This window comes from Scyliorhinus torazame, chromosome 1 (assembly GCF_047496885.1).
Source record: "Scyliorhinus torazame isolate Kashiwa2021f chromosome 1, sScyTor2.1, whole genome shotgun sequence".
In the NCBI taxonomy this organism is placed as follows: domain Eukaryota; kingdom Metazoa; phylum Chordata; class Chondrichthyes; order Carcharhiniformes; family Scyliorhinidae; genus Scyliorhinus; species Scyliorhinus torazame.
In genome coordinates, this window is record NC_092707.1 from 210,695,587 (window position 1) to 210,719,669 (window position 24,083).

Genomic DNA, 24,083 nt, shown 5'->3' on the forward strand with positions numbered 1-24,083 from the left:
GGGTTGCAGGGTTACAGGGATAGAGTGGAGGTGTGGGGTTAAGTAGGGTGCTCTTTCCAAGAGCCGGTGCAGACTCAATGGGCCTAATGGCCTCCTCCTGCACTGTAAATTCTATCATTCTATGATTCTATGAATTGGAAACATGTGAGGCTCCAGCACTGATCCCTGTAGCACACCACTCATTACACTCTGCCAACCAAGAAATAATCTATTTACGCCTACTCTCTGTTTCCTAATAGCTAATCAATCTTTTGTCCATGCCAATATGTAATCTCCTACACAATGAGCTTACATTTTCCACAATAAATTGCTGGAGGTGCACTCTGAAGTGCTTTTCAATCAGCCCTGTCTCTTTGACTCGACCTACACAACCCCTTTACCCTCCCCATCCCGAGTTTAATTCAACAAACGATTGAAGCTCCCTGACTTTTCAATTGAACCTACACTTGGCCTTTTTGTACAAGTTAGATCTAGTTTTTTCAAAATAAATTTAGACTACCCAATTTGTTTTTTTTCCAATTAAGTGGCAATTTAGCGTCCACCTACCCTGCACACCTTTGGGTTGTGGGGGTGAGACCCACGCAAACACGGGGAGAATGTGCAAACTCCTCATAGACAGTGACCCGGGGCCGGGATCTAACCTGGGACCTCAGCGCCTTGAGGCAGAAGTGCTAACCACTGTGCCACCGTGCTGCCCATAAGTTAGATCTAGTTTGTGTGTTCTATAATAATTTACCTTTTCTAATCAATTCATATCAATCTCAATCTAGTCAATTAATTTCAGAACACCGCATACTCACCATTGGGCCTGCTGGACCATGGGAACCAGGGAGACCAGGTGGGCCCTGCAACGAGAAGCAATCTGTCAGGGTGGAGGAGCTTGGATGTGAGATGTGTTCAGTGTAGAGCTGAACAGAGGCAGTCTTAATAATGGGGAGGATTGAGGAGTTAAGAGGCTCGTACAGTTCAGGGTCAAATAGTTTGGTTGAACCTGAAAATGTATCAGCATCAAAAGGTCTCACATTAGTCACCAAACAGGTTGTGCACAGAGGTGAGAATATATGGGCGCCTAGTTCAAACAGGGAGGCCGAAATGGCACCAGGTCAATTACTCCCCCGTTTACACTCAGACTCACTGGGTCAAATGTTCTCCGTACATTCTCTACCCACTTGTGGCAAGCAGTAAGCAGCCTGGCCACTTGGCCTCAAAAGGGGTACTGGCGGTCACTCAGAAAATGAACAATGCTCCTTTTCCACTTTGACCAAGAGCAGGAGTGTTTCTTCTGAACCTTGAAAGCAAAATGAGGGTCAGAGAGACAGAGTGAGAAAGGACTAGAGAACATATAAGAGGAGAAGGTGAAAGAAAGAAAGGTACAATTGAATACATAATCGGCCTGAACAACGTCATGGGTCCTCAGCTCGTTGATATAGATTTTCGGCCTTTATTTATCATCTTGTCCTTACCGACTCGCCTTTCTCTCCAGCTGGACCTGTGTAACCCTTCTCTCCTTTAAGCCCCTGAAAGAAACATTAATATATTTATGGGGGCATCTTTTCACAAGCCAAACTTCAGGAACAAATTAACTCTACTGCAAAAATTGATGGCCTGAAGGAAGATCACATTACAAGGACACCCAGCTATAAGTAAGTAAGATGTAGGGGTACTTGGTATTTTTCTACGAAAGCTTTCATAGTTGCTGAGATACTTCTGTAGGTCAGTTGGGAAATCATTTAATGATTACAGAACAACTCATAAGAGACAGTAGCAAGGCAGTAACTACAAAAGATAGATAGCATTTCAATCCTTTGGAAAAGATGTGAGCAAGTTTTGAAACTGCTCATGCCTTTGCACTTTGTTCCTGTCTAATTTACTGCCCTTGAGGCCATTCATTTTAAAAAAATGTATTTTATTACAAACATGTGTCAAAGCAGGTTACAGCAAATAAACACCCCGGGAAACATACTTCCCAGCAATCAACTATACAATCTGTACAAATTCTTTCCTTTTTCCACCCCCGTGACGAACAGCTCCTCAAATATGGTCACAAATATCCCTCCCCCCCCCTTTCTCAACCCCTCTGCAGAGCTCCTTAACCTTGAGGCCATTCATGATAAACCTTGTCACCTTGTGGCAGCCAACGGCTTTCAATGACACTGTTGCATATTTAACACAAATATGGACATGCTTCCAGTTTCTCCTCCCTCGCTCCATTTCAGTAGTTTTTCAGCAAATGTGACAAAAGACGACCTTTCGTATAAAGTTACAGCGCTTACATTCCATTCTCCAATCCTAAAGCTTGGATCACAGCAATGGTTAGGTACAAAGAAAAGCTCCCGCTAAACTGTCCCCATCAAATATTCCCAGGCCAGGTACAGCATGGGGTTAGATACAGAGTAAAGCTCCCGCTAAACTGTCCCCATCAAATATTCCCAGGCCAGGTAGAGCATGGGGTTAGAGAGAGAGTAAAGCTCCCTCTGCACTGTTCCATCAAGCGCACCCAAGACAGGTACAGCACGGGGTTAGGTACAGAGTAAAGCTCCCTCTGCACTGTCCCCATCAAATACTCCCAGGACAGATACAGCACGGGGTTAGGTACAGAGTAAAGCTCCCTCTACACTGTCCCCATCAGGCACTCCCAGGATAGAGATAGCACAGGGTTAGATACAGAGTAAAGCTCCCTCTGCACTGTCCCCATCAAACACTCCCAGGACAGGTACAGCACGGGGTTAGGTACAGAGTAAAGCTCCCTCTGCACTGTCCCCATCAAACACACCCAGGCCAGGTACAGCATGGGGTTAGATACAGAGTAAAGCTCCCTCTGCACTGTCCACATCAAACACTCCCAGGCCAGGTACAGCATGGGGTTAGATACAGAGTAAAGCTCCCTCTGCACTGTCCACATCAAACACTCCCAGGCCAGGTACAGCATGGGGTTAGATACAGAGTAAAGCTCCATCTACACTGTCCCCTTCGAACACTCCCAGGACAACTACAGCACAGCGTTAGATACAGAGTAAAGCTCCCTCTACACTTTCCAATCGATATAAGTGAGCTCCAGATGCAGGTCAGCACCTAATGCAGCTCTGTTTCACCATTTTCTGTACCAGCTCTGTCTACTCTCTTATACAATTTAGAACCAATTTATGGCCAACATTGTACTGCGCTTGTTGACTTCATCCCACATGATGTGCAGTGGTCTAAATCAAGGCGGAGGAATTTCCAATCACGACTTCAGTTCAAACAAAGGGCAGGTGACAAACAGTATGGAATAGAAATCCTGGTTTCCTGAATGCTCTCTCATGAATGGCCTCTGCTTTCTTTGATCTCCCCCAACTCTCGATTGTTCACGTTTGACCAAGAGACAACAAAGCTATTCAAGCATAAGGGTATCACAAGCCATGTCCAAACGCATCTTCCCACGATGCTCACACCTATATTCTCCTGCCTGGGGGCAGCACTGGACGCTGACTGGACATTCAATCTGGGATCGTCCAGATTCAAATGGCTCCATTTCACTGCAGGATGAACATTCCCCAACTCAGAAACACATCTTAATTCTATGCCGAATATCGGACACCCGCTCTCTGTTCTGGGAAGTTCACTGTGTCCCGTTCTGTCCCAATTCTGGTAACTGTCCAATTCACAGACACTCTTCACAATGAGGACCTACCGGCAGACCAGGCATTCCCACTGATCCTGGGTATCCGGAGGTGCCTGGAGGACCCTAGGAGGCAAACACATCACAACATGGTTACACAAAGTGACTATGACAGGTCATCCCAGCTTATTCTGGTGGGGGCGGGGGGGAGGGAGGGGGTGCTTGCGAGGCAGGATTTGTGTTCCCGATAGCCCATGAGGACAAAGCTGTTCTACTGTGAATGTAACAATCACAGAGTAGGTAAGGGAATGGTCGTGTCTTCAGTGGCCCTATTGGATGGTCCCCTCTGGGAAGCACCTTGAAGGGCTGCTCTGTGTTATCATCCCTCTGGTTGCACTATGATCCTTGTTCATACCATAGACTGATGAAGTTTGAGGAGGCCAATCAGCCCACTGCTGCTGGCCCTTTTAAAGAGCTATCCAATTAACCCCACTCCTCTGCAATTTCCCCATCACCATGCTAATGAGTTTCCTTCAAGTATTTATCCAGTTTCCTTTTTGAAAATCAGGAGTGAATCTGATTCCAGCACCCTTTCAGACGTTGTGTTCCTGATCATAACAACTCACCATGAACACATTGTTCCTCGTGTTGCCTCTGGTTCACCAATTACCTTAACTCTGTTGTCTCTGGTTACCATTGAGAACTTTAAATACTTTCCCTGACAGCACTTTTGGGTGTACCCTACACAACATGTCTGCAGGGGTTCAAGAAGGCAGCTCACCATCATCTTCTCAAGGGCAACTAGGGATGGGCAACAAATGCTGGTCTCACCAGTGGCACCCATATCCCGTTCAAGAACAATTTTTTAAAAAACATCAAAACCCTTCATGATTTTATCACATCTCCCCTTAATCTTCTCGACTCTAAGGAAATTAACTCCAGTTTCTCCTTACTGGCTGCTTAACTGAAGTCCCTCAAACTTGTAAACTTTCTCTGCAATTTCTCCAAGGCTTTGTCATCCTTCCAGAAGTATAGTGCCCAGAATTGAACAAATATTCCAGCTGGGGTCTAAACCTTTATCATAACTCCCTTGCTTTTGTATTTTTTGTTTCTATTAAGTAAGCCAACAACTCCATTGTTTCTGTATTCTGCTTCCTGTGTGGATGGGGGCAAGAGTTGGAATTGAGTTGGCATGCGGGCATGGAGAGTGTGGGGGAGGGGGGGGGGGCCGAGGGCCTAAAATGTGATCAAAGTAGCAGAGAACTGAGACACTGGATTTTGCAAGGCTCATCTGGGCACCTGGCCGTTCCTGTGGTCACCTGCGATCAGCTTCTCAGAACAATGGGCCTGACCCCATCCCACCTCCCCCTCCACCAAAAATGTCACCCCACTCCCACTACCGGACTATCCCCCGCACCCTCCACAATGGGTATTGCATTAATCGGGGGCCTTTCTCCCGAGGTGGATGTGGCAAGTTCTAGGCTTGAGCCATCCACCTCGGTAGTGAATATCTGAATCTTGGTCTCTTCCTCTCTCTTTCTGCCCCCGCTATCCCCTTCAAATACAGATGGAAAAATAATAGCCTTGGAATGACAAAATTGTGAAACGTCCTAATGCTGTAGGCAGCATCTTTCCTTACTTTCTGACGTTAGTGCGATATGGGTTGTCCACTGAGTTAAGAAAATCCAAGTTTTTTCATTCGTGTCTGTAAAGATGCACTTTCACAGACTTCAGTAATGAACACAAAAGGCATTTATTAATAAAAATTGTTCAGCAGCCTTATGGCTGCAGTTGCTCCCAACATGTCTGCTGCCTAAGAGGACCCCCCCGGGGTTATTATCCACTTTGAGTCACGATTGGTCATCCAAGCCAGATGACCCTTATTCTGCTGTGTTGCCCTGAAAGGGGCAATCACTACAGTGCCTGAATAACATCGTGGAGGTAAGTCCTGGCTCCCAGCTTTCTGGGAAAGCTGCAAAACTCTGTTTTTATCCATGGTGAAATTGAGGAACACATGTTGCCTCCACAGAATGCTGGTATTGCACCTGCACTTCTCTCCTAGTGTCCCACTCCCAGTTGTATAGTTATATGTTCTGCCGCCGATCAAAGTGCTCTTTCATCCTCCAGTGATACAACTCCCACCTTCTGGCAGTAATATGCACACAGTTACATATCTGACATTAATGTTTATACAGCGCTCGGAGGGCCTGAACTCACCTGATCTCCTTTATGTCCAGTCATCCCCGGTAATCCCCGCTCTCCTTGAAGACCCTGTTGGTGAAAAATATTTTTCTTTTAAAGAGAGATTCCTGGTGGAATCATGAACGTCCTGAACTCTTTGTCAAGGTGAGAATCTTGAGCTCCAGCTTTCCCCAGTCAGGCTTCTCAAAATATTATTCCTGCCCGGGAATAAACGTCTCCATTGTAAAATCACCTCTCAGCCTTGCTGTGTGAAACCTATGTTCCTGTTACTGAGAAAACACATGATGTAACACTGAGCTTGCAAGATCCTGACACTTAATGAAGAGATCAGGCCTTTGGTCTCACCCCGACTCTGCCTCAAATCACAGAGTCTTTGTCACTGAATAACCGGGGTGGGCATCATGAGTCTGGGGTGGTTTTGCCTCAGCTGTGCCACTGTGAAATTAGAGCAACTGGTCCCATCATGAGGGAACAAAGAACAAAGAAAATTACAGTACAGGAACAGGCCCTTCAGCACTCCCAGCATGCGCTGATCCAGATCCTTTATCTAAACCTGTCGCCTATTTTCCAAGGATCTACTTCCCTCTGTTCCCCGCCCATTCATATATCTGTCTAGATGCATCTCAAATGATGCTAGGGTGCCTGCCTCTACCACCTCCGCTGGCAAAGCTTTCCAGGCACCCACCACCCTCTGCGTAAAAAACTTTCCACGCACATCTCCCTTAAACTTTCCCCCTCTCACCTTGAAATCATGACCCCTTGTAATTGACACCCCCAATCTTGGAAAAAGCTTGTTGCTATCCACCCAGTCCATACCTCTCATAATTTTGTAGACCTCAATCAGGTCCCCCCTCAACCTCTGTCTTTCCAACAAAAACAATCCTAATCTACTCACCTTTCTTCATAGCTAGCACCCTTCATACCAGGCAACATCCTGGTGAACTTCCTCTGCACCCTCTCTAAAGCATCCACATCCTTCTGGTAATGTGGCGACCAGAACTGCATGCAGTATTCCAAATGTGGCCTAACCAAAGTCCTATACAACTGTAACATGACCTGCCGACTCTTGTACTCAATACCCTGTCCGATGAAGGCAAGAATGCTGTATGCCTTCTTGACCACTCTATCGACCTGCGTTGCCACCTTCAGGTACAATGGACCTGAACTCCCAGATCTCTCTGTACATCAATTTTCCCCAGGACTCTTCCATTGACCGTATAGTCCGCTCTTGAATTGGATCTTCCAAAATGCATCACCTCGCATTTGCCTGAATTGAACTCCATCTGCCATTTCTCTGCCCAACTCTCCAATTTATCTATATTTTGCTGTATTCTCTGACAGTCCCCCTTGCTATCTGCAACTCCACCAATCTTAGTATCATCTGCAAACTTGCTAATCAGACCACCTATACCTTCGTTATGTATATCACAAACAACAGTGATCCGAGCATGGATCCCTGTGGAACACCACTAGTCACCTTTCTCCATTTTGAGACACTCCCTTCCACCACTACTCTCTGTCTCCTGTTGCCCAGCCAGTTCTTTATCCATCTAGCTAGTACACACTGAACCCCATACGACTTCACTTTTTCCATCAACCTGCCATGGGAAACTTTATCAAACGCCTTACTGAAGTCCATGTATATGACATCTACAGCCCTTCCCTCATCAATTAACTTTGTTACTTCCTCAAAGAATTCTATTAGGTTTGTAAGACATGACCTTCCCTGCACAAAACCATGCTGCCTGTCACTGATAAGTCTATTTTCTGCCAAATGAAATGAAAAATGAAAATCGCTTATTGTCACAAGTAGGCTTCAAATGAAGTTACTGTGAAAAGCCCCTAGTCGCCACATTCCGGTGCCTGTTCAGGGAGGCTATTACGGGAATCGAACCGTGCTGCTGGCCTGCCTTGGTCTGCTTTCAAAGCCAGCGATTTAGCCCTGTGCTAAACAGCCCCCATGTGAAATGTGAATAGATCCTATCCCTCAGTATCTTCTCCAACTGTTTGCCTACCACTGACGTCAAGCTCACAGGTCTATAATTCCCTGGATTATCCCCGCTACCCTTCTTAAACAAAGGGACAACATTAGCAATTCTCCAGTCCTTATTGACCTCCTTGGGCCCTGAGTTTAAAACCGGGTAAAGTAAAAAACCTCCCCTCAATGATAGGAGCAACGACAGTGCATTGATTCCTCTCAGTTCCTTTGTAGATTTACATCACAACCTCCACATCCCTTGTCATTCAATGGGAGCATGCTTGCTTTTGAGCCAGAAGGTCATGGGTTCAGGTCACTCACGAAGAGAGTCACTACAAGGGCTTCTGCACAAACACCCAGGTCAACACTTCCAGCGCTGACATGTGATGAGATGTGCAAGTGTCACCTTATTTATCTTCTCAGGTGGTTGTCAAAGGTCACAAAGCACTATTTGAAGAACTGGGTGGGGTTATATCTGTGTCTAGGCCAATATTTATCCTTCAACACGACTAAAATAGGTTATCTGATTTTTCACTTGCTGTCTGTGAGAGCTTTGTGTGTGCAAATTTACAGCTGTGTTTCGGATAATACACAACACAATGACTTGGGTTTCCTCCGGGTGCTCCGGTTTCAAGATGTGCAGGTTAGGTGGACTGGCCTTGCCAATATTGTCCCATAGTGTCTAAAAATGTGCAGGTTAGGTGCACGGGACCAATGGGAACTGAAAGTGAGTTATCACCCCAGAGGGTGGAGTCCTGTTTTGGGCAGAATACATTGAGCAGCCATGTAAATCGCATGTTAGCAGCTTAGAGCTGCTGCTCCAAAGTAGCTTAGTGCTGCAAAACCTCCTGTACCAAGTTACTGTTTATTAATAAATACCATCTTGTTGCTGACAAAGCCTGAAATCTCTTGACAATGCCAGAAGTGGCCACGATACATAACACCGTTCACAAGGTTTCCTGCCATACACTTAATCAGGTGAGGTCCCACCCACCCTCCCCCACTCCACCACCAAACCCGCCATGGAGGAGGGTATTAAATTCTGACCGATAAATGTATTGCCACTAACTCTACAACTCACCACCGTTATGGGCCAGGGTTTAGAGAACCCCAAAGTGTATCATGGAGTTCACCTGACCCACAACTTTTACAAGATTGTGGTATGGGAGCACACAGCCCACTCTACAGGTGTGGTACAGCAGAAATGGAAAAGTATTTTTTAAAGCAAAACAATGTTTATTCTATGAACTCAAGTTAACCTTTTTAAAACATACAGTGAACACCTTAGCAACCATTAATTCTAATGCAACCCCCAAAGAATACAACATTAAGTAATCCTTTAAGCTTTCCTTTTAACATCCATACGACTTAAAACACCTTTTACCAGAAGCACATCAGGTTAAAGTCACTCCTGTTATTAGTTTTAAATCACCAGGATCGATTTACAGTCTTTAGATTACAGAGAGAGATTCATACACCTTCTGGCTGTGACTGCAGCTATCCAGCTCTGAAAACGAAACTAAAACACACCCTGCAGCAAACAGCCTAAAATGAAAGTAAAAAGCTGACAGACAGCCCAGTTCCACCCACTCTCTGACATCACTGCAGTAATAAACACCCATTTCTTAAAGGTACTTTCACTACAGATATTTACATACACACCCATTTATAAACACCCATTTCTTAAAGGTACTCTCACATGACACCACCAGTGTCAATAAGCGTCTCTTTAATGCGTATGATGAGTGCCTCTCACTAGTCGATACATAATCTTAATTTCTACAATTAACAGGTGCACCAGGAGAAGACCCATTCAGCCTGAGTCCGAATACAAGAGTTAAACAGGACAGATGCCAGGGAGATCAGAGTCCTGCCCCATATTCCTGACGGGAATGCTTGGAATTATGAAACTATTGCTATTGTGTGGAATGTCCATAGGCTCCATGTGTTGTCAGGCGAGTGATTCACACCACAAACATCCTTATGGATATTCATGCCAGGATTTCCTGGACGTTCCCGTGGGCGGGATCTTCCGGTCCTGCCGAGATGACACCCCCTCCCCCCACCCACCAAAGTTCACCAGTGGCAGATTGTGTGAACAATAGGAAAACGTGTGTGTGGGGGGGGGGGGGATCTCTCTCCTCATTTGGGGAACATCTCTGTCCATTCCTGAGGGTTCCACACAAAAAGCAAAAGGACACTTTGTTCATTGGATACTTACAGGTAAACCTGACGATCCAGGACCACCAGAGAATCCAGGGGGACCCTAAAGAGAAAAACATATTCAATTAGTGCCAAATTTCAGCAGAAAATGGAGGAAGGAAAGGGGATAAATCCATAAAGTTAATAGACCTCCTGACCTTTGACTCCTGGGAACACTGTTATGAAATTGGCCATGATACTGAATCTCATCTTTGACCTTTTTCTCCCCCCCGCCCCCCCCCTCCACCACACAGTATTTCCTCCATGTCCTCATGTACTCTAGGTGAGACTTAACGAGTGCCTTGTATAAGTTCAGCATAACCTCCTTGCCCTGGTACTCTATTCCCATTTTAATAAAGTCCAGAGTACTATTTGCTTTATTAACTGCTCTCTCAACCTGTCCTGCCATCTTCAATGATCTATGGACAGATAGACTCAGGTATCTCTGCTCCTTCACACCCTTAAGAATTTTACCCCTTAATTTATATTGTCTGTCCATGTTCTTCCTACCAAAATGTATCATCTCACGCTTCTCTGTATTGAGCCTCATCTGCCACCTATCCGCCCACTCCACCAACATCCCAATGTCCATAAGATCATAAGATGTCGGAGCAGAATTAGGCCTCTCAGCCCATCGAGTCTACTCCACCATTCAATGAGGTCATGACTGAACTGATATAATCCTCAACTCCACTTTCCCGTCTTATCCCCATAACCCTTGATTCCCTTACTGATTAACTCCTCCTTATGTCCTTTTGAAGTTTTACACTGTCCGCTTCACAGTTTACAACACTTCCAACTCACTCTAATTTTGTTCTCATGAGCTAACCCATGATCAAGAACAGAAGCCTTTACTGGCCTTTCCTCTCGCTAGTGACACTCAGACTCCATAGCCGGGATTCTCCTTTCCGGGGACTAAGTCCCAACGCCGGCGGGAAATCCGGCGCCAACGACTCTGGCGTCAATGGGCCCCCAAGGTGAGTAATTCTCCACTTACCTCCACTTTCATGGGGGCAAGGTGGACACCGGAGGGGTTGGCACGGCTCCAGCCGGCGCCAAAGGGACTGCGTGAGTTCGCGCATGCGCCAAAGGGCCGGCGTGATTTCGCGCATGTGCGGAACGGCTGGCGTGTTTTGGCGCGTGTGCGGGGGGTTCTTTTCTCCGCACGGCCATGGCAGATGCCCTACAGGGGCTGGCGCGGAAGGAAAGAGAGCCCCCACGGCACAGGCCCGCCCGCAGATCGGATTACTGTGCCCCCCCCCCCCCGGGTCGGATCCTCCCACCCCCCCCAGGTCGGATCCTCTCCCCCCCCACCCCCGAGGACTGCTCCAGGCACGTACCTGCCAGGTCCAGCCGGGTGGGACTATGCCGAACACACGCCGGCAGGACTGGCCAAAAGCGGACGGCCGCTCGGCCCATCTTGGCTTGGAGAATTGCCGGGGGGGTGTGCGCGCTGCCAACGGACCCGACCGGCATGGCATGAACCCCACCCCCACCCGAAAAACCACGCCAGAGAATACGGCAGCAGGCGGGATTCGCGCCCCCGACCCGGTTGGGGGGGGGGTGGTTGGAAAATCTCGGCTCATAGCTGCAATTATAACTTCCTCCCCAATGCCACATCAGGCATGTGGAAACATTGTGGGGGTGCTGTTGAACTGAGGGCAGCCATCAACAGCCTTCACCTGAGCCTCTTGACTGAATGTTTCTCTTGTTATGAGTCTGGACTAGAACTCCAGTTTTGGTTAAGATTCCAGATTGGAACCTAATTATTAGCATTTGGTAAAACTGTGAGGAAATGTTACTGCGCTACAGGAGTAATAACACTGACCAGTGGACAGCTTTTACATTAAAAACAAACTTTAATTTGAACACAGAATTAAGCACAATAGCAACAAAGAAATAGCTTTATAGTTAACAGTTACAACATCTTAACTTGCTTCCTGAAACCTGTCTCTACATTCCAATTAAGCAAACCATATATTTCAAATACCATAGATGTTTCAAGTTTTTTTTTAACAAACATTTTATTGAGGTATTTTTGGTGTTATAGCAACAACAAAATAAACAATGTACATGAAACTATAAACATAGTGCAAAAGCCATCTCCCTCCTTTACAGGTCCCATCTTCATTAACCCCCTACTCTAAGCTAAACTAACCCCCACCCTTCTGCTGACGATTAATTTTCCGCGAAGAAGTTGACGAACGGTTGCCACCTCCGGGCGAACCCTAACAGTGACCCTCTCGAGGCGAATTTGATTTTCTCCAAACAGAGAAAGCTAGCCATGTCCGATAGCCAGGTCTCTGAATTCGTAGGCTTTGAGTCCCGCCAAGCTAATAGTATCCGTCTCCAGGCTATCAGGGAAGCAAAGGCCAGAACGTCTGCCTCTTTCTCCTCCTGGATTCCTGGGTCTTCTGATACCCCGAAAATCGTCAACCTCTGGACTCAGTGCCACCCTTGTTTTTAACACCGTGGACATGACATCTGCAAACCCCTGCCAAAATCCCCTAAGCTTCGGACATGTCCAGAACATGTGGACATGGTTCGCTGGTCCTCCCGCACATTTTGCATATCTGTCTTCCACCCCAAAGAATCTGCTCATCCGGGCCACTGTCATGTGAGCCCGGTGAACGACCTTGAATTGTATCAGGCTGAGCCTGGCACATGTTGCAGACGCGTTGACTCTACTCAATGCGTCTGCCCATAGACCATCCACTATCTCTCCTCCTAACTCCTCTTCCCACTTGCGCTTCAGCTCCTCGGTCTGCGTCTCCTCTGACCCCATAAGTTCCTTGTAAATGTCAGAGACGCTCCCTTCTCCTACCCACCCTCTGGAAACTACCCTGTCCTGAATCTCCCTTAGCGGTAGGAGTGGGAAGGTTGACACCTGTTTACGAAGGAAGTCCCACACCTGTAGGTACCTGAATTTGTTTCCCCTCGCCAACCCAAACTTCTCCTCCAGCGCCCTCATACTCCAAAAGCTCCTCTCTATAAATATATCCCCCATCCTCTCAATCCCTGCTCTCCGCCATATCTGGAACCCCCATCCATATTCCCGGGGCAAACCAGTGATTATTACAGATTGGGGACCAGACCGATGCTCCCTCCGCTCCCACATTTTTCCTCCATTTCCCCCAGACTCTCAGGGCCGCCACCACCCCCGAGGCTGGTGGAGTACCGTGCTGGCGGGAATGGCAGAGGCGCAGTTACCAACGCCCCCAGACCGGTGCCCTTGCATGAAGCCGCCTCCATACGCTCCCATGCTGACCCCGCCCCCACCACCCACTTCCTGACCATGGCTATATTCGCCGCCCAGTAATAGTTACTAAAATTTGGCAGCACCAGCCCACACTCTCCCCAACTCCGCTCAAGCATTACCTTCCTGACTCGTGGGGTCTTGCCCACCCAAACAAAGCCAGTGATCACTTTGTTGACCCTTTTAAAAAAGGACCGTGGAATAAAGATGGGGAGACAGTGAAACACAAACAGGAATCTCGGGAGGACCATCACCTCCACCGCCTGCACCCTCCCAGCTAATGACAACGGAAGCGCGTCTCACCTCTGAAAATCGTCCTTCATTTGGTCCACGAGTCGGGCCAGATTTAATTTATGCAGCTGGTCCCATTCCTGCGCCACTTGAATGCCTAGGTACCTAAAGCTTCCCCCCACTAATCTAAGCGGCAGCTCTCCCAATCGCCTCTCCTGTCCCCTCGCCTGGACCGCGAACATCTCACTTTTCCCCATATTTAGCTTATCCCCCAAAAACCGGCCAAATTCCCCTAGAATCCTCATGATTTCTTCCATCCCCCCTATTGGGTCCGATACATACAGAAGCAGGTCGTCTGGATAGAGCAAGACTCTGTGCTCCACTCCCCCCCCCCCCCCCCCCCCCCCCCCACTCCGGACCAGCCTCTTCCAGCCCCTCGAGGCTCTCAGAGCAATTGCCAACGGCTCTATAGCTAGGGTGAACAACAGTGGGGAGAAGGGGCATCCCTGTCTCGTCCTCCAGTGCAGTCTAAAATAGCCCGTGTTGTCCTATCCGTCCTTACACTTGCCACAGGAGCCTGATACAGCAACCTGACCCAGTCAATAAAGCCCCGCCCAAATCCGAAACATCCCAGTATCTCCCACAGATAGTTCCATTCTACCCGATCAAAAGCCTTTTGTGCATCCATTGCGATCACTACCTCCATCTCCCTACCTTCCGGGGGCATCATGATCATGTTTAACAACTTTCTTACATTGGCCACCAACTGCCTACCCTTAACAAACCCCGTCTGGTCCTCCCCAATAACGTCCGGAACACAATCCTCAATCCTGGAGGACAAAATTTTGGCCAGTAATTTGGCATCTACATTCAACAGGGATATCGGCCTGTAGGACCCACGCAGCTCCGGGTTCTTGTCCTGCTTCAGAATCAGCGAAATTGTGGCCTGTGACATCGTCGGGGGCAGCACCCGTCTTTCCCTTGCCTCATTGAACATCCTCATCAACACCGGCCCCAATACCCCAGAGAACCTTTTATAAAACTCCACTGGGTACCTGTCCGGCCCCAGGGCTTTACCCGACTGCATGGCCTTCAGACACTCCACTATCTTTTCCAACCCGATCGAGGCCCCCAGCCCTTCTACCAGCTCCCTGTCCACCTTTGGGAAATTCAGCCCCTCCAAGAAGTGACTCATCCCCTCCAGCCCCGTAGGGGGTTCTGACCTATACAGCCTACTGTAGAAATCCCTAAACGCCTTATTTACCCCTGCTGAATCTCCAACCAGGTTCCCATCTCCGCCATTTACTTTACCTATCTCCCTGGCTGCCTCCCTCTTTCTAAGCTGCTGTGCAAGCATTCTGCTGGCCTTCTCTCCATACCCATAGATCGCCCCCCTCATCTTTCTCAGCTGCTCCACCGCCCTTCCTGTGGTCAACAAGCCAAACTCCGTCTGTAGCCTCCGCCGTTCCCTTAAAAGCCCTGCCTCTGGGGTCTCCGCATACCTCCTATCGATCTGTAGTATCTCCTTTACCAGTCGGCCCGTCTCTGCCCTGTCCACCCTCTCCCTATGGGCCCGTATCGAGATCAGCTCCCCTCTGACCACCGCCTTCAGTGCTTCCCAGACCATCGCTGCTGACATTTCCCCCGTGTCATTGACCTGCAGGTAGTTCTGAATACATTTCCTCGCCGCTTGCACACCCCTTCGTCAGCTAATAGTCAACATCTAACCTCCATTGCGGGCGCTGGTTTCTGTCTTTACTAACCTGCAGGTCAACCCAGTGCGGAGCATGGTCTGAGATTGTGATCGTCGAGTATCCAGTGTCCACCACCCCTGCCAGTAAGGCCCTGCTCAAAATCAATCAATCAATCCGGGAGTACACTTTATGCACGTGAGAGTAGGAGAACTCCTTCACCCTCGGCTGCCCAAATCTCCATGGATCCACCCCCCTCCATCTGCTCCATGAACCCTTTTAGTTCCTTTGCCGTTGCTGGCACCCTGCCCGTTTTCGAGCTTGACCGGTCCAAGCCAGGGTCAATAACTGTGTTGAAGTCCTCTCCCATGACCAACCTGTGCGAGTCCAGGTCCGGTATCTACCCCAGCATCCTCTTTATAAACTCCACATCATCCCAATTTGGCGCATACACATTTACTAATACCACCTGCACCCCCTCCAGTTTCCCATTGACCATAATGTACCAACCTCCCACATCCGAAACTATTCTACCCGCTTCAAACACCACTCGCTTATTGATCAGGATCGCGACCCCTCCAGTCTTTGAATCCAGTCCCGAGTGAAAGACCTGACTGACCCAGCCTTTCCTCAATTTAATCTGGTCAGTTACTCTAAGGTGCGTCTCCTGCAACATTACCACGTCCGCCTTCAATCTCCTGGCCACCTCCACACTCAGGTCTTGGTAAACCCACATGATACTGTTGTCCCACTTACAGGTCCGTGTCTGCTTGGCCCACTGTAGAATGCGCTCCTTATCCATGTACCTGTGGAATCTCACCACCATTGCACTCGGGGGGGGGGGTCTCCCATTCGCGGCTTCCTCGCGAGTGCTCTGTGAGCCCGATCTGCCTCCAAGGACCGGGAGAATGCCCCATCCCCCAGCAGCTTCTCAAACGTGTCTGCGATGTATGCCCCAGCGTCCGCTCCTTTGGACCCCTCCGTGAGCCCAACGATTCTCAAGTTCTGCCGGCGAGACCTATTCTCTAGGTCCTCCACCTTCTCCAGGAGCCTTTTCTGCTGGTATCTCAGCATTCCCACCTCCAACTCCACCGCAGTTTGATGTTCCTTCTGCTCAGCCAGCGCCTTCTCTACTTTCTGGATCGCCCGATCTTGGGCGTCCAATCTAAGCTCCAGCCGCCCAATTGACTCTTTTATCGGGTCCAAGCAGTCCCATTTCTGCTTAGCAAAGCCTTCCTGAATAACTTGCATCAGCTGCTCCGTTGACCGCTGGGTCGACAAACCAGAGGTCCGGTCCTCCGCCATGCTGTCTCCCGCTGCAGCTTCAGCCCAAGCCTTCTCTGTCTTTCTGTTTCTGCCATTACGAGCACTTCTAGTCCTTCTCTCCATGCACCGATGTGGGAATTCAGTACACAATTGCCTCTGTCTTCAGTTTTACAATTCAAGTCCGGTAGAAAATCGGGGGAAAAGGTCCAAAAGTCCGACCCGAGCGGGAGCCACCAAATGTGCAGCTTACTCCTTCATCGCCGCCACCAGAAGTCCACAGATGTATAAAGTTGACAACCAGGTTTTACTTGCTTATCTTGGTGCAGAGCTCCTGGAGAGAGAAACCTTTTTTTAGGACCAAGCTGAAAGCTTTCTGCTCAGCTTACAGCCCTGTAAGCAACTCTTTTGTCCAGACAGACCCGGCCCCTTCCATTGGTTACAGCAGCTGCACTCAAAGCACACAGCATTCTTCTGTCTCCTGTTACAAGATGTGCCTCGATTTGTTTAGCCAGGCTCAAATTATTACAACGTTACCTTAGTTCTCTATCTGCAAACAGGTAAAATGGCTTTTAGTATCTATGAGCAAAACACTTCCCCTGTAAAAATCACTAATGACCTCACTTTTAAATCACAGCTCCAGCAGACATACTTTCTGTAAACACTTAAACGCAGGTTCGAATAATAATGTCAAAAAATACAAACCATAAAATATGACAATTTCTTATATTCATCACTCTCTTCAGAGCTGAAAAGTGGGACAGCTGTCCCAAACTGAGAGGATCCACTTGATAAATATGCACAGCCTAGGCTGGTGGCTGGTGGAGTTGGATGTGATATTTTAGTCCACGGCCTGGGTGGGGAATGTTCAATTGTGCGGTTGGGGTCCAGATGAGGATTTGGGGATTATCTATTCTCCCAAAGTATGTCACATGTGTCTGTAGTTTCTTAAAACCATTGCTCTTTTTTTTACAAATATTTACACATTTGGACCTGTACCTGAGGTTAGAGCTTCTCCTTCTTCCCATCTCATTGGCTTTCAGTCCTGAGATCTGACATCATTATTACATCAGCATCATGCATGCTTCTGATGTTAACCCCTTACTACCCCCCCCCCCCATCATATTTATACCCTTGTGCAGGGAAGTAATGGCTTCTCCATCCTCCTCCCCCTGCCCCCTGAGCCAGAGGTGCCAGATAGGGATCATGAGCCAGGAGAGGTCCAGGATAGAAGGCTTGTTGGTTTCCTCATGGGCTGGAAGCAGTAGGAGTGTCCCTTCAGGTTTTACAAGGAACCCTTGGGCTGTCCTTGCCCATGGCATCCCCCACTGCCCGACCTCTCCCCAATGAATTCAAGCCTAGACGCCCTCCCCTTATCACTCCCGCAGTGTTGTGCACTGATCCAGGCTGTGGCCTCCCTCCTGTGAGCTAGTTTGGCCTCGTTTGAATCATGTCTTTGAGGTGATTGGGACAGTGCATTCCAGAACATAACAACTCACTGTGCAAAACAATTCCCCTCTCCTCCTGCTTCTTTTGAAAATTATCTTAAATCTACTTCTTCTGGTTTCTGACCCTCCCGATATTTAAAGCAGATTCTCCTTATATACTCCATAATAATCCTTCCGTAGTTCTCTCACCCAATGGAATGGTACATAATGGGACTGCGGGTGGGAGTGAAGACCCTGTGTGGAGAATATTTATGGTCGCCGCAACACTATTTGTTCAGCCATTGATTGGATGGAGAACATGTTCCGAGGGGAGAAACTGACGGAAGAATAGAGGGTTTAGTTTTCAAATGAATGTCCCATTCCAGCCCGGGCAGATTAAAGCAATACTTACGGGTGGCCCTGGGGGTCCAGCATATCCTCGGAGTCCTGGGGTACCCTGGAGAAAGATCATTGTTTCTTTTTAGTGCAAATTAATATAACAAATCGGACCTGTGTTGGTTCCGCGTATTTCCATGTAACCACAAGATGTGCAAGGTGAGGAAGAGCATTTTAATTAATTTATCCAGACTGCTCGCTCGGCATTCTGAGAAGGACAGTTCTGCTAGCAATCCAAAAATTTGTTTTCATTAATTTGATTTTCTACAGTTTAATTTCTCCAGGTTATCTTTTTCCATAACCACAACTATCTTTTATATTTGTTTATAATTGGCTCTCAGTTTCCTCCTACCCTGGTTAAGTAGTCCAAAGGCTGGATTTCTGACTCAGGCACTGTAACTTTGGGCAGTTTCTGACCCCTTGTCACCTCCTCCCATAGCCACCATATTTTCATCTCCTAGAGAGGTGGGTGGGCAAGTTTGGGATCTGTTGCCTCCTTGGGAAGGCCTGAGGCAGTGTCAGAGTCGGGCAAGTCCCAAGACAAGCAAGGTAGAAGGCCCTCCATGGTTCCCTGGGATATTTGGCTTAGCTCTGCACATCGTTCTTATGCCCCTTAACCGTCACCAGCCATTCATTCCCCATACAAGCTCTAAGCTTCCTCATAACCCCCATGTCCCCTCCATGCTCCCATGTGTCCTCCAGAACTACACATCCAGCATCCACTTTGTACAGACATTAGAAGCCTTGTAATCGCAATGGGAAGCTTTTGAAATGGACTTGTTAAAAAATAAACCTCTAATGATCTAATAACAAACTCATGGAGAGGGGGGGGGAGGGTAGATTGTCGGCTGGTGTTGACTGTGGGTGAATCCCTCCGGCGAGATCCCATTCTTGGATTTTTGCCACCCCTCGCTGCTGACATAACAAGGTTCCCACCCTTTACATATATTTAAATGCATTTTAAAGTATTTAAAAAGCTTCCCCGCCATATATTCCCCCCAGGTAGAGATTTCTCCCCTCACTGATGTGGTGTCACGTCGGCGAGTTTAACAATAGCTTGTGCAAAATGGGAAGTTGTCGAGGCGAACCCTCCTGGGGCGCAAAGGTAAGTATAGTACATGGGGGGAAAGGGATATGTGTAGGAAGTGCCCGCGCATTGCCTTCAGAGGAGAGAGCTCTGACACTGCTCCCAGGCAGTGCCCTCTGATAGTGGCAGGGGGCTGGGCCAGCAGTGTACCCGCTGGGGAGACCCAATGGAGGGAGGGTTTTTCTTACGTGTGTTTGAGGAGGTTGGCCCACTGATTAGGGGTGGGTGTACGGTTGTCCCGGTGTTTGTGTGGGGGGGGGGGACATGTTGACCGATACTTGTGGGGGGTCTCCCATGTCCATCAGGGGATGAGGGGGAGCCCCTTTCTGACGCGGATTGGGGTACCCTTTAAAGATGGCGGCCCGATCTCTGTGGAGCTGATCTTGCCAGCTCTATCAGGGTCCGCCCCATCAGAGTGTCGGAGGAAACCACGCCCACAGATTCTCTGTGCACAGATTACCAGAGAATCTCGAGAGAAAACTCGGCTGTACAGCTGGAGGGCTACACACAGGTTTTATCGCTAAAACAGACCCTCTGAAAAAATAGTGGAAGATTCTGCCCACAGTCATTCACACTGCACGGAAAATACACCAGCTCCATTGACAAAATGTAATTCTATTGAAGGGGCCGTTAAATTGTGAATTCTTCCCGGCTCTGGGTCACTGTCCGTGTGGAGTTTGCACTTTCTCCGCGTGTTTGCGTGGGTTTCGCTCCCACAACCCAAAAATGTGCAAGCTAGGTGGATTGGTCACGCTAAATTGCCCCTTAATTGGAAAAAATGAATTGGGTACTCTAAATTTTTTTATTTTTTTTTTAAAGTTGTGGAATCAAACAAAGTTTTTTCAGACACCATAAAGACAGATATTCCTATTATATAATCTCTTAAAACTGGTAATCAAACCATGCTCTAGGTCGCCTGAACAACTGTATATAAATAACGACCTGCTGTGCCTAGTGTTTCATGAGCGTTTGAAATTCAGCCAACCATTCATAAAGGATTCAGTTGTCAAAACAAAGCATTGGAGCTTCAGGTGCACTCCCCCACCCTATCCCCGTAACCCCACCTAACCTGCATATCTTTGAACATTAAGGGGCAATTTATCATGGCCAATCCACCTAACCTGCACATCTTTTGACTGTAGGAGGAGACCAGAGCACCTGAGGGGAATGCAAGCCAATGTGAAGTGTAATATCCGAAACCCACGCAGTGATTTTGGCAACTTTGCATTTCAGAAGCACATAGATTTTCCAGCGTATTCAAGTTGTACCACTGGAGGATCCTGTGAAGAAATGGGAGGTGCAACAAAGAATCTTGGCCGGGATTCTCTGCTATCCGGCGGGGCGGGCCGTGAGTGGCGTGAACCAATCCGGCGTCGGGACGCCTGGAAGGTGGGGTTGGTGCCACGGCAGCATGCACCGGCGAGGTTGGCGCAAGTTGGCCCATGCGCAGGAGCGCCAGCGTGTTCTGGCGTGATACCAGCGCATGCGCAGGGAGGTTCTTATCCGCGCCGGACATGGCGGACTGTTACAGCGGCCGGCGCGGAGGGAAAAAGTGCCTCCACGGCACAGGCCTGCCAGCAGATCGGTGGGCCCCACAAGGACTCAGCAGGCCGCCCACAGAGCCAGGTCCCGCCGTTAAGGACCTTGTTTGATTTACGCCGGCACGACTGGCCGAAAATGGGCGGTCACTCGGCCCATCGGGGAGCAGAGGATCGCCGGGGGGGCCACTGCCAACGGCCCCCGACCGGCGTGATGCGATTCCCACCCCTGCCGAAAAACCGGCGCCGGAAAATCCGGCAGCCGGCGTCGGGGCGGGATTCACGCCGGCCCCCGGCCAATCTCCAGCCCAGCGGGGGGTCGGAGAAGCCCGCCCCTTAAATTTCACACAGTGAGGATGAGTGATTAGACTGTGGGATGAGATTATGCAATCAAGGCTTGCATTCCCTAAACTATAGAAAGTTAATGGGTGCTTGATTGAGGGTTTTGAAACAAATTGATGGACAGGTTAGAGAGGATCATTTTGGCACTGGTGTGGAAATTCAGCACAATCTTAATATCAGGCAGGGCCAGTCAAGGAAAGAAATTGGGAAACACTTAACCTGATCAATTGATAATTAGAATCTGAGATTGATAGATTTTTGCTAGCCCAGGGTGTTAAGGGATCCGGATGGAGTTTGGGTACAAATGAACAATGGTCTCATTAAGTAGTGGGCAGACTTGAGGGGTTTAATGGCCTCCTCCTGTTCCAATATTCAACTGCACAAAGGAGAAGGAGGGTGAGTGGATATACCAATGAATGAAGAGGACAAGAAAGTTCTGAGAAGCTTCAGAAGAGAAGGGAGGCAAGAGGTGAAAGAATTGGCCATCAAACTTCGCCTGCTAAACTGAAACCAGACCCAACAAACATGGAGCTGGATTCTCGGTAAGCCGACGGAACGTTTGTTGTTTGGCGATTGGGCGGAGATTGGATTTCCACGCCGAAATCGGGGCTGGCGCCAGTCCGACGCCAGTCCAACATGCTCCGCCCCCTCCAAACTCCCGTCATCGTGATGTGCGCTACTTCAACGGTATTGCCGCGTCACCGGCTGGCCTACCAAGATGCTCTGCCCTCAATGGGCCTAGTTCCCACGTGTGGTCCCAACCGTGCAGGAACCCAGCGTGCTGGTTGCGGACTGTGTTCAGCACCGCCACACTCAGCTGGGATCCGTGCTGCTGGCAGGTGGGAGCTTCTGCAAGTGCTAGCGGAACTGGTGGTGGGCGGACTGGGGGTGGGCTGTGAGGTCGCGGTTTATGGGTTAAGTTACGCGCATGCCCAGCGCCATGTTGTACGGCGTGACCGGTGCAGGTCGTCAGCCGTGTGCATGTGTGGCCCGGGCCCAGCCCGTTTTCAGCACAATCCGTGGACGTTTTACGCGGCGCCGGTGCTAGCCCCTCACCAGTACCAGAATTGATGAGGGGTTCGCACCAATTTGCCGGTCGTGAAACACCACAGTCCCATGCCGACGTCGGTACTTAGCCGCAGAAACGGAGAATTCCGTCCATTATCCCTTGTGCGATGGTCGGAACAATGAGACACATTGGCCGGGATTCACTGTTGCGAGTTTGCACCACTAGCGCTGCTGGCAAAGACGCAGAATCTGGGATTCTTTACTCCCGCCACTTGTGAATGGGATTTCCCATTGAAGCCAGCCCACGCTGGCAGGAAACCCGCAGGCGGGAGTGCGCTGTCGGCGGTACTGGAGAATTCCGCCCATTTTTCTCAGATCTTTTATTTCTATATTTTTCTCCTTATTAGTTTACTTCAAGTTCCTTTCTCTTTCCCTCAGCTCATGCTCATCTCCTTCCCATTTTCAGCATTGCTTCCTTACATCACCATGTCCTTACCTGTTCTCCTTTCCCACCTGTTTCACCTGGAGGTCCAGGCATCCCAGGAAGCCCCGGATATCCGCACTCTCTATGGTTTGGCTAGAATTAAAACAAAACAAATGGTTGTGATTGTCAGCATTTTTCAATCCCTCTGTTGACACATTCCTGAATGTCAAGGGACCACTTGTGCATATACTTCCATTCCCTTCAAGAACAGCAAAACACAATGAACAAAATGTGAACCAAATGGAGCAGACAGACGCAATGTCACAAAAGATGCAGAACTCCTAGTTTCCCACTAGATCCTTACATAGGCTTCAAAGGACGGCTTAAGTCAATCAGACACACATCCAGCGAGATAGCCCGAGAATTGAATGCAAGGAATTCTGAGAGCCCAGTGAATAAACCAGAGAACAGGAATTGATGGGACACCAGGAGGGTTAAATACAAAGTAAAGCTTTCTCTACACTGTCCCCATCAATCACTCTCAGGACAGGTAGAAAGGAGTTAGTTACAGAGTAAAGCTCCCTCTACACTGTCTCTATCAAACACTCCCAGGACAGGTACTGCACAGGGTTAGATACAGAGTAAAGCTCCCTCTAAACTGTCCCCATCAATCTCTCCCAGCACAGGTACAGCACGGGATCAGATACAGAGTAAAGCTCCCTCTACACTGTCCCCATCAAACACTCCCAGGACAGGTACAGCACGGGCTAGATGCAGAGTAAAGCTCCCTCTACACTGTCCCCATTAAACACTCTCAGGACAGATCCAGCAAGGGGTTAGATACAAAAGACCCTTCACACTGTCTTGTACCTGCCACTAATTCCAATTAAGCAGCACAACCAGCCATTTAGAAATCAAGTTAACCAAACCGGCTACTTGCTTATCTGTGCAGACCTTTGGAGAGATGCTTTTAAGAGCAGATTAAACATACCCTGGGCGCGGTTCTCCACTCCCACGCCGGTTGGGAGAATCGCCTGGGCCGCCAAAATTTCCGGGGACGCCGGTCCGACGCCCTCCCGCGATTCTCCCAAGTGGCGGGAACGGCCCGGTCGGGTTTCGTGTGCCGCAGGCCGGAGAATCGCCGGAGACACCCAAAATGGCGATTCTCCGGCACCCCCGCTATTCTGAGGCCCGGATGTGCCGAGCGGCCAGGCCAAAACGGCGGGTTCCTCCCGGCGCCGTCCACACCTGGTCGCTGCAGTCGTGGGCGGTGCGTGAACGCTGGGAGGGACAGCCTGTGGGGTGGCGAGGGGGGATCCTGCACCGGGCTTCACCTTGAATGTGGGGTGGCCCGTGATCGGTGCCCACCGATCGTCAGGCCGCCCTCTCTGAAGGAGGACCTCCTTCCTTCCGCGGCCCCGCAAGATCTGTCCCCCATCT

General features: G+C 49.0%; 1 protein-coding gene across 6 annotated transcripts in view; it reads right to left on the reverse strand.

Moving 5' to 3' along the window:
- col16a1 (collagen, type XVI, alpha 1) overlaps positions 1-24,083 on the reverse strand; it is a 779,331-nt gene that overhangs the window by 89,263 nt on the left and 665,985 nt on the right. For all 6 annotated transcript variants that reach the window (XM_072502210.1, XM_072502224.1, XM_072502220.1 and 3 more), the window contains 7 exons: positions 22,716-22,796; positions 18,261-18,305; positions 10,000-10,044; positions 5,816-5,869; positions 3,671-3,724; positions 1,464-1,517; positions 801-845 (listed from right to left, as the gene is read on the reverse strand). In XM_072502210.1, coding sequence (XP_072358311.1) covers positions 801-845; positions 1,464-1,517; positions 3,671-3,724; positions 5,816-5,869; positions 10,000-10,044; positions 18,261-18,305; positions 22,716-22,796 — 378 coding nt within the window. The remainder of the gene's footprint in view (positions 1-800; positions 846-1,463; positions 1,518-3,670; positions 3,725-5,815; positions 5,870-9,999; positions 10,045-18,260; positions 18,306-22,715; positions 22,797-24,083) is intronic.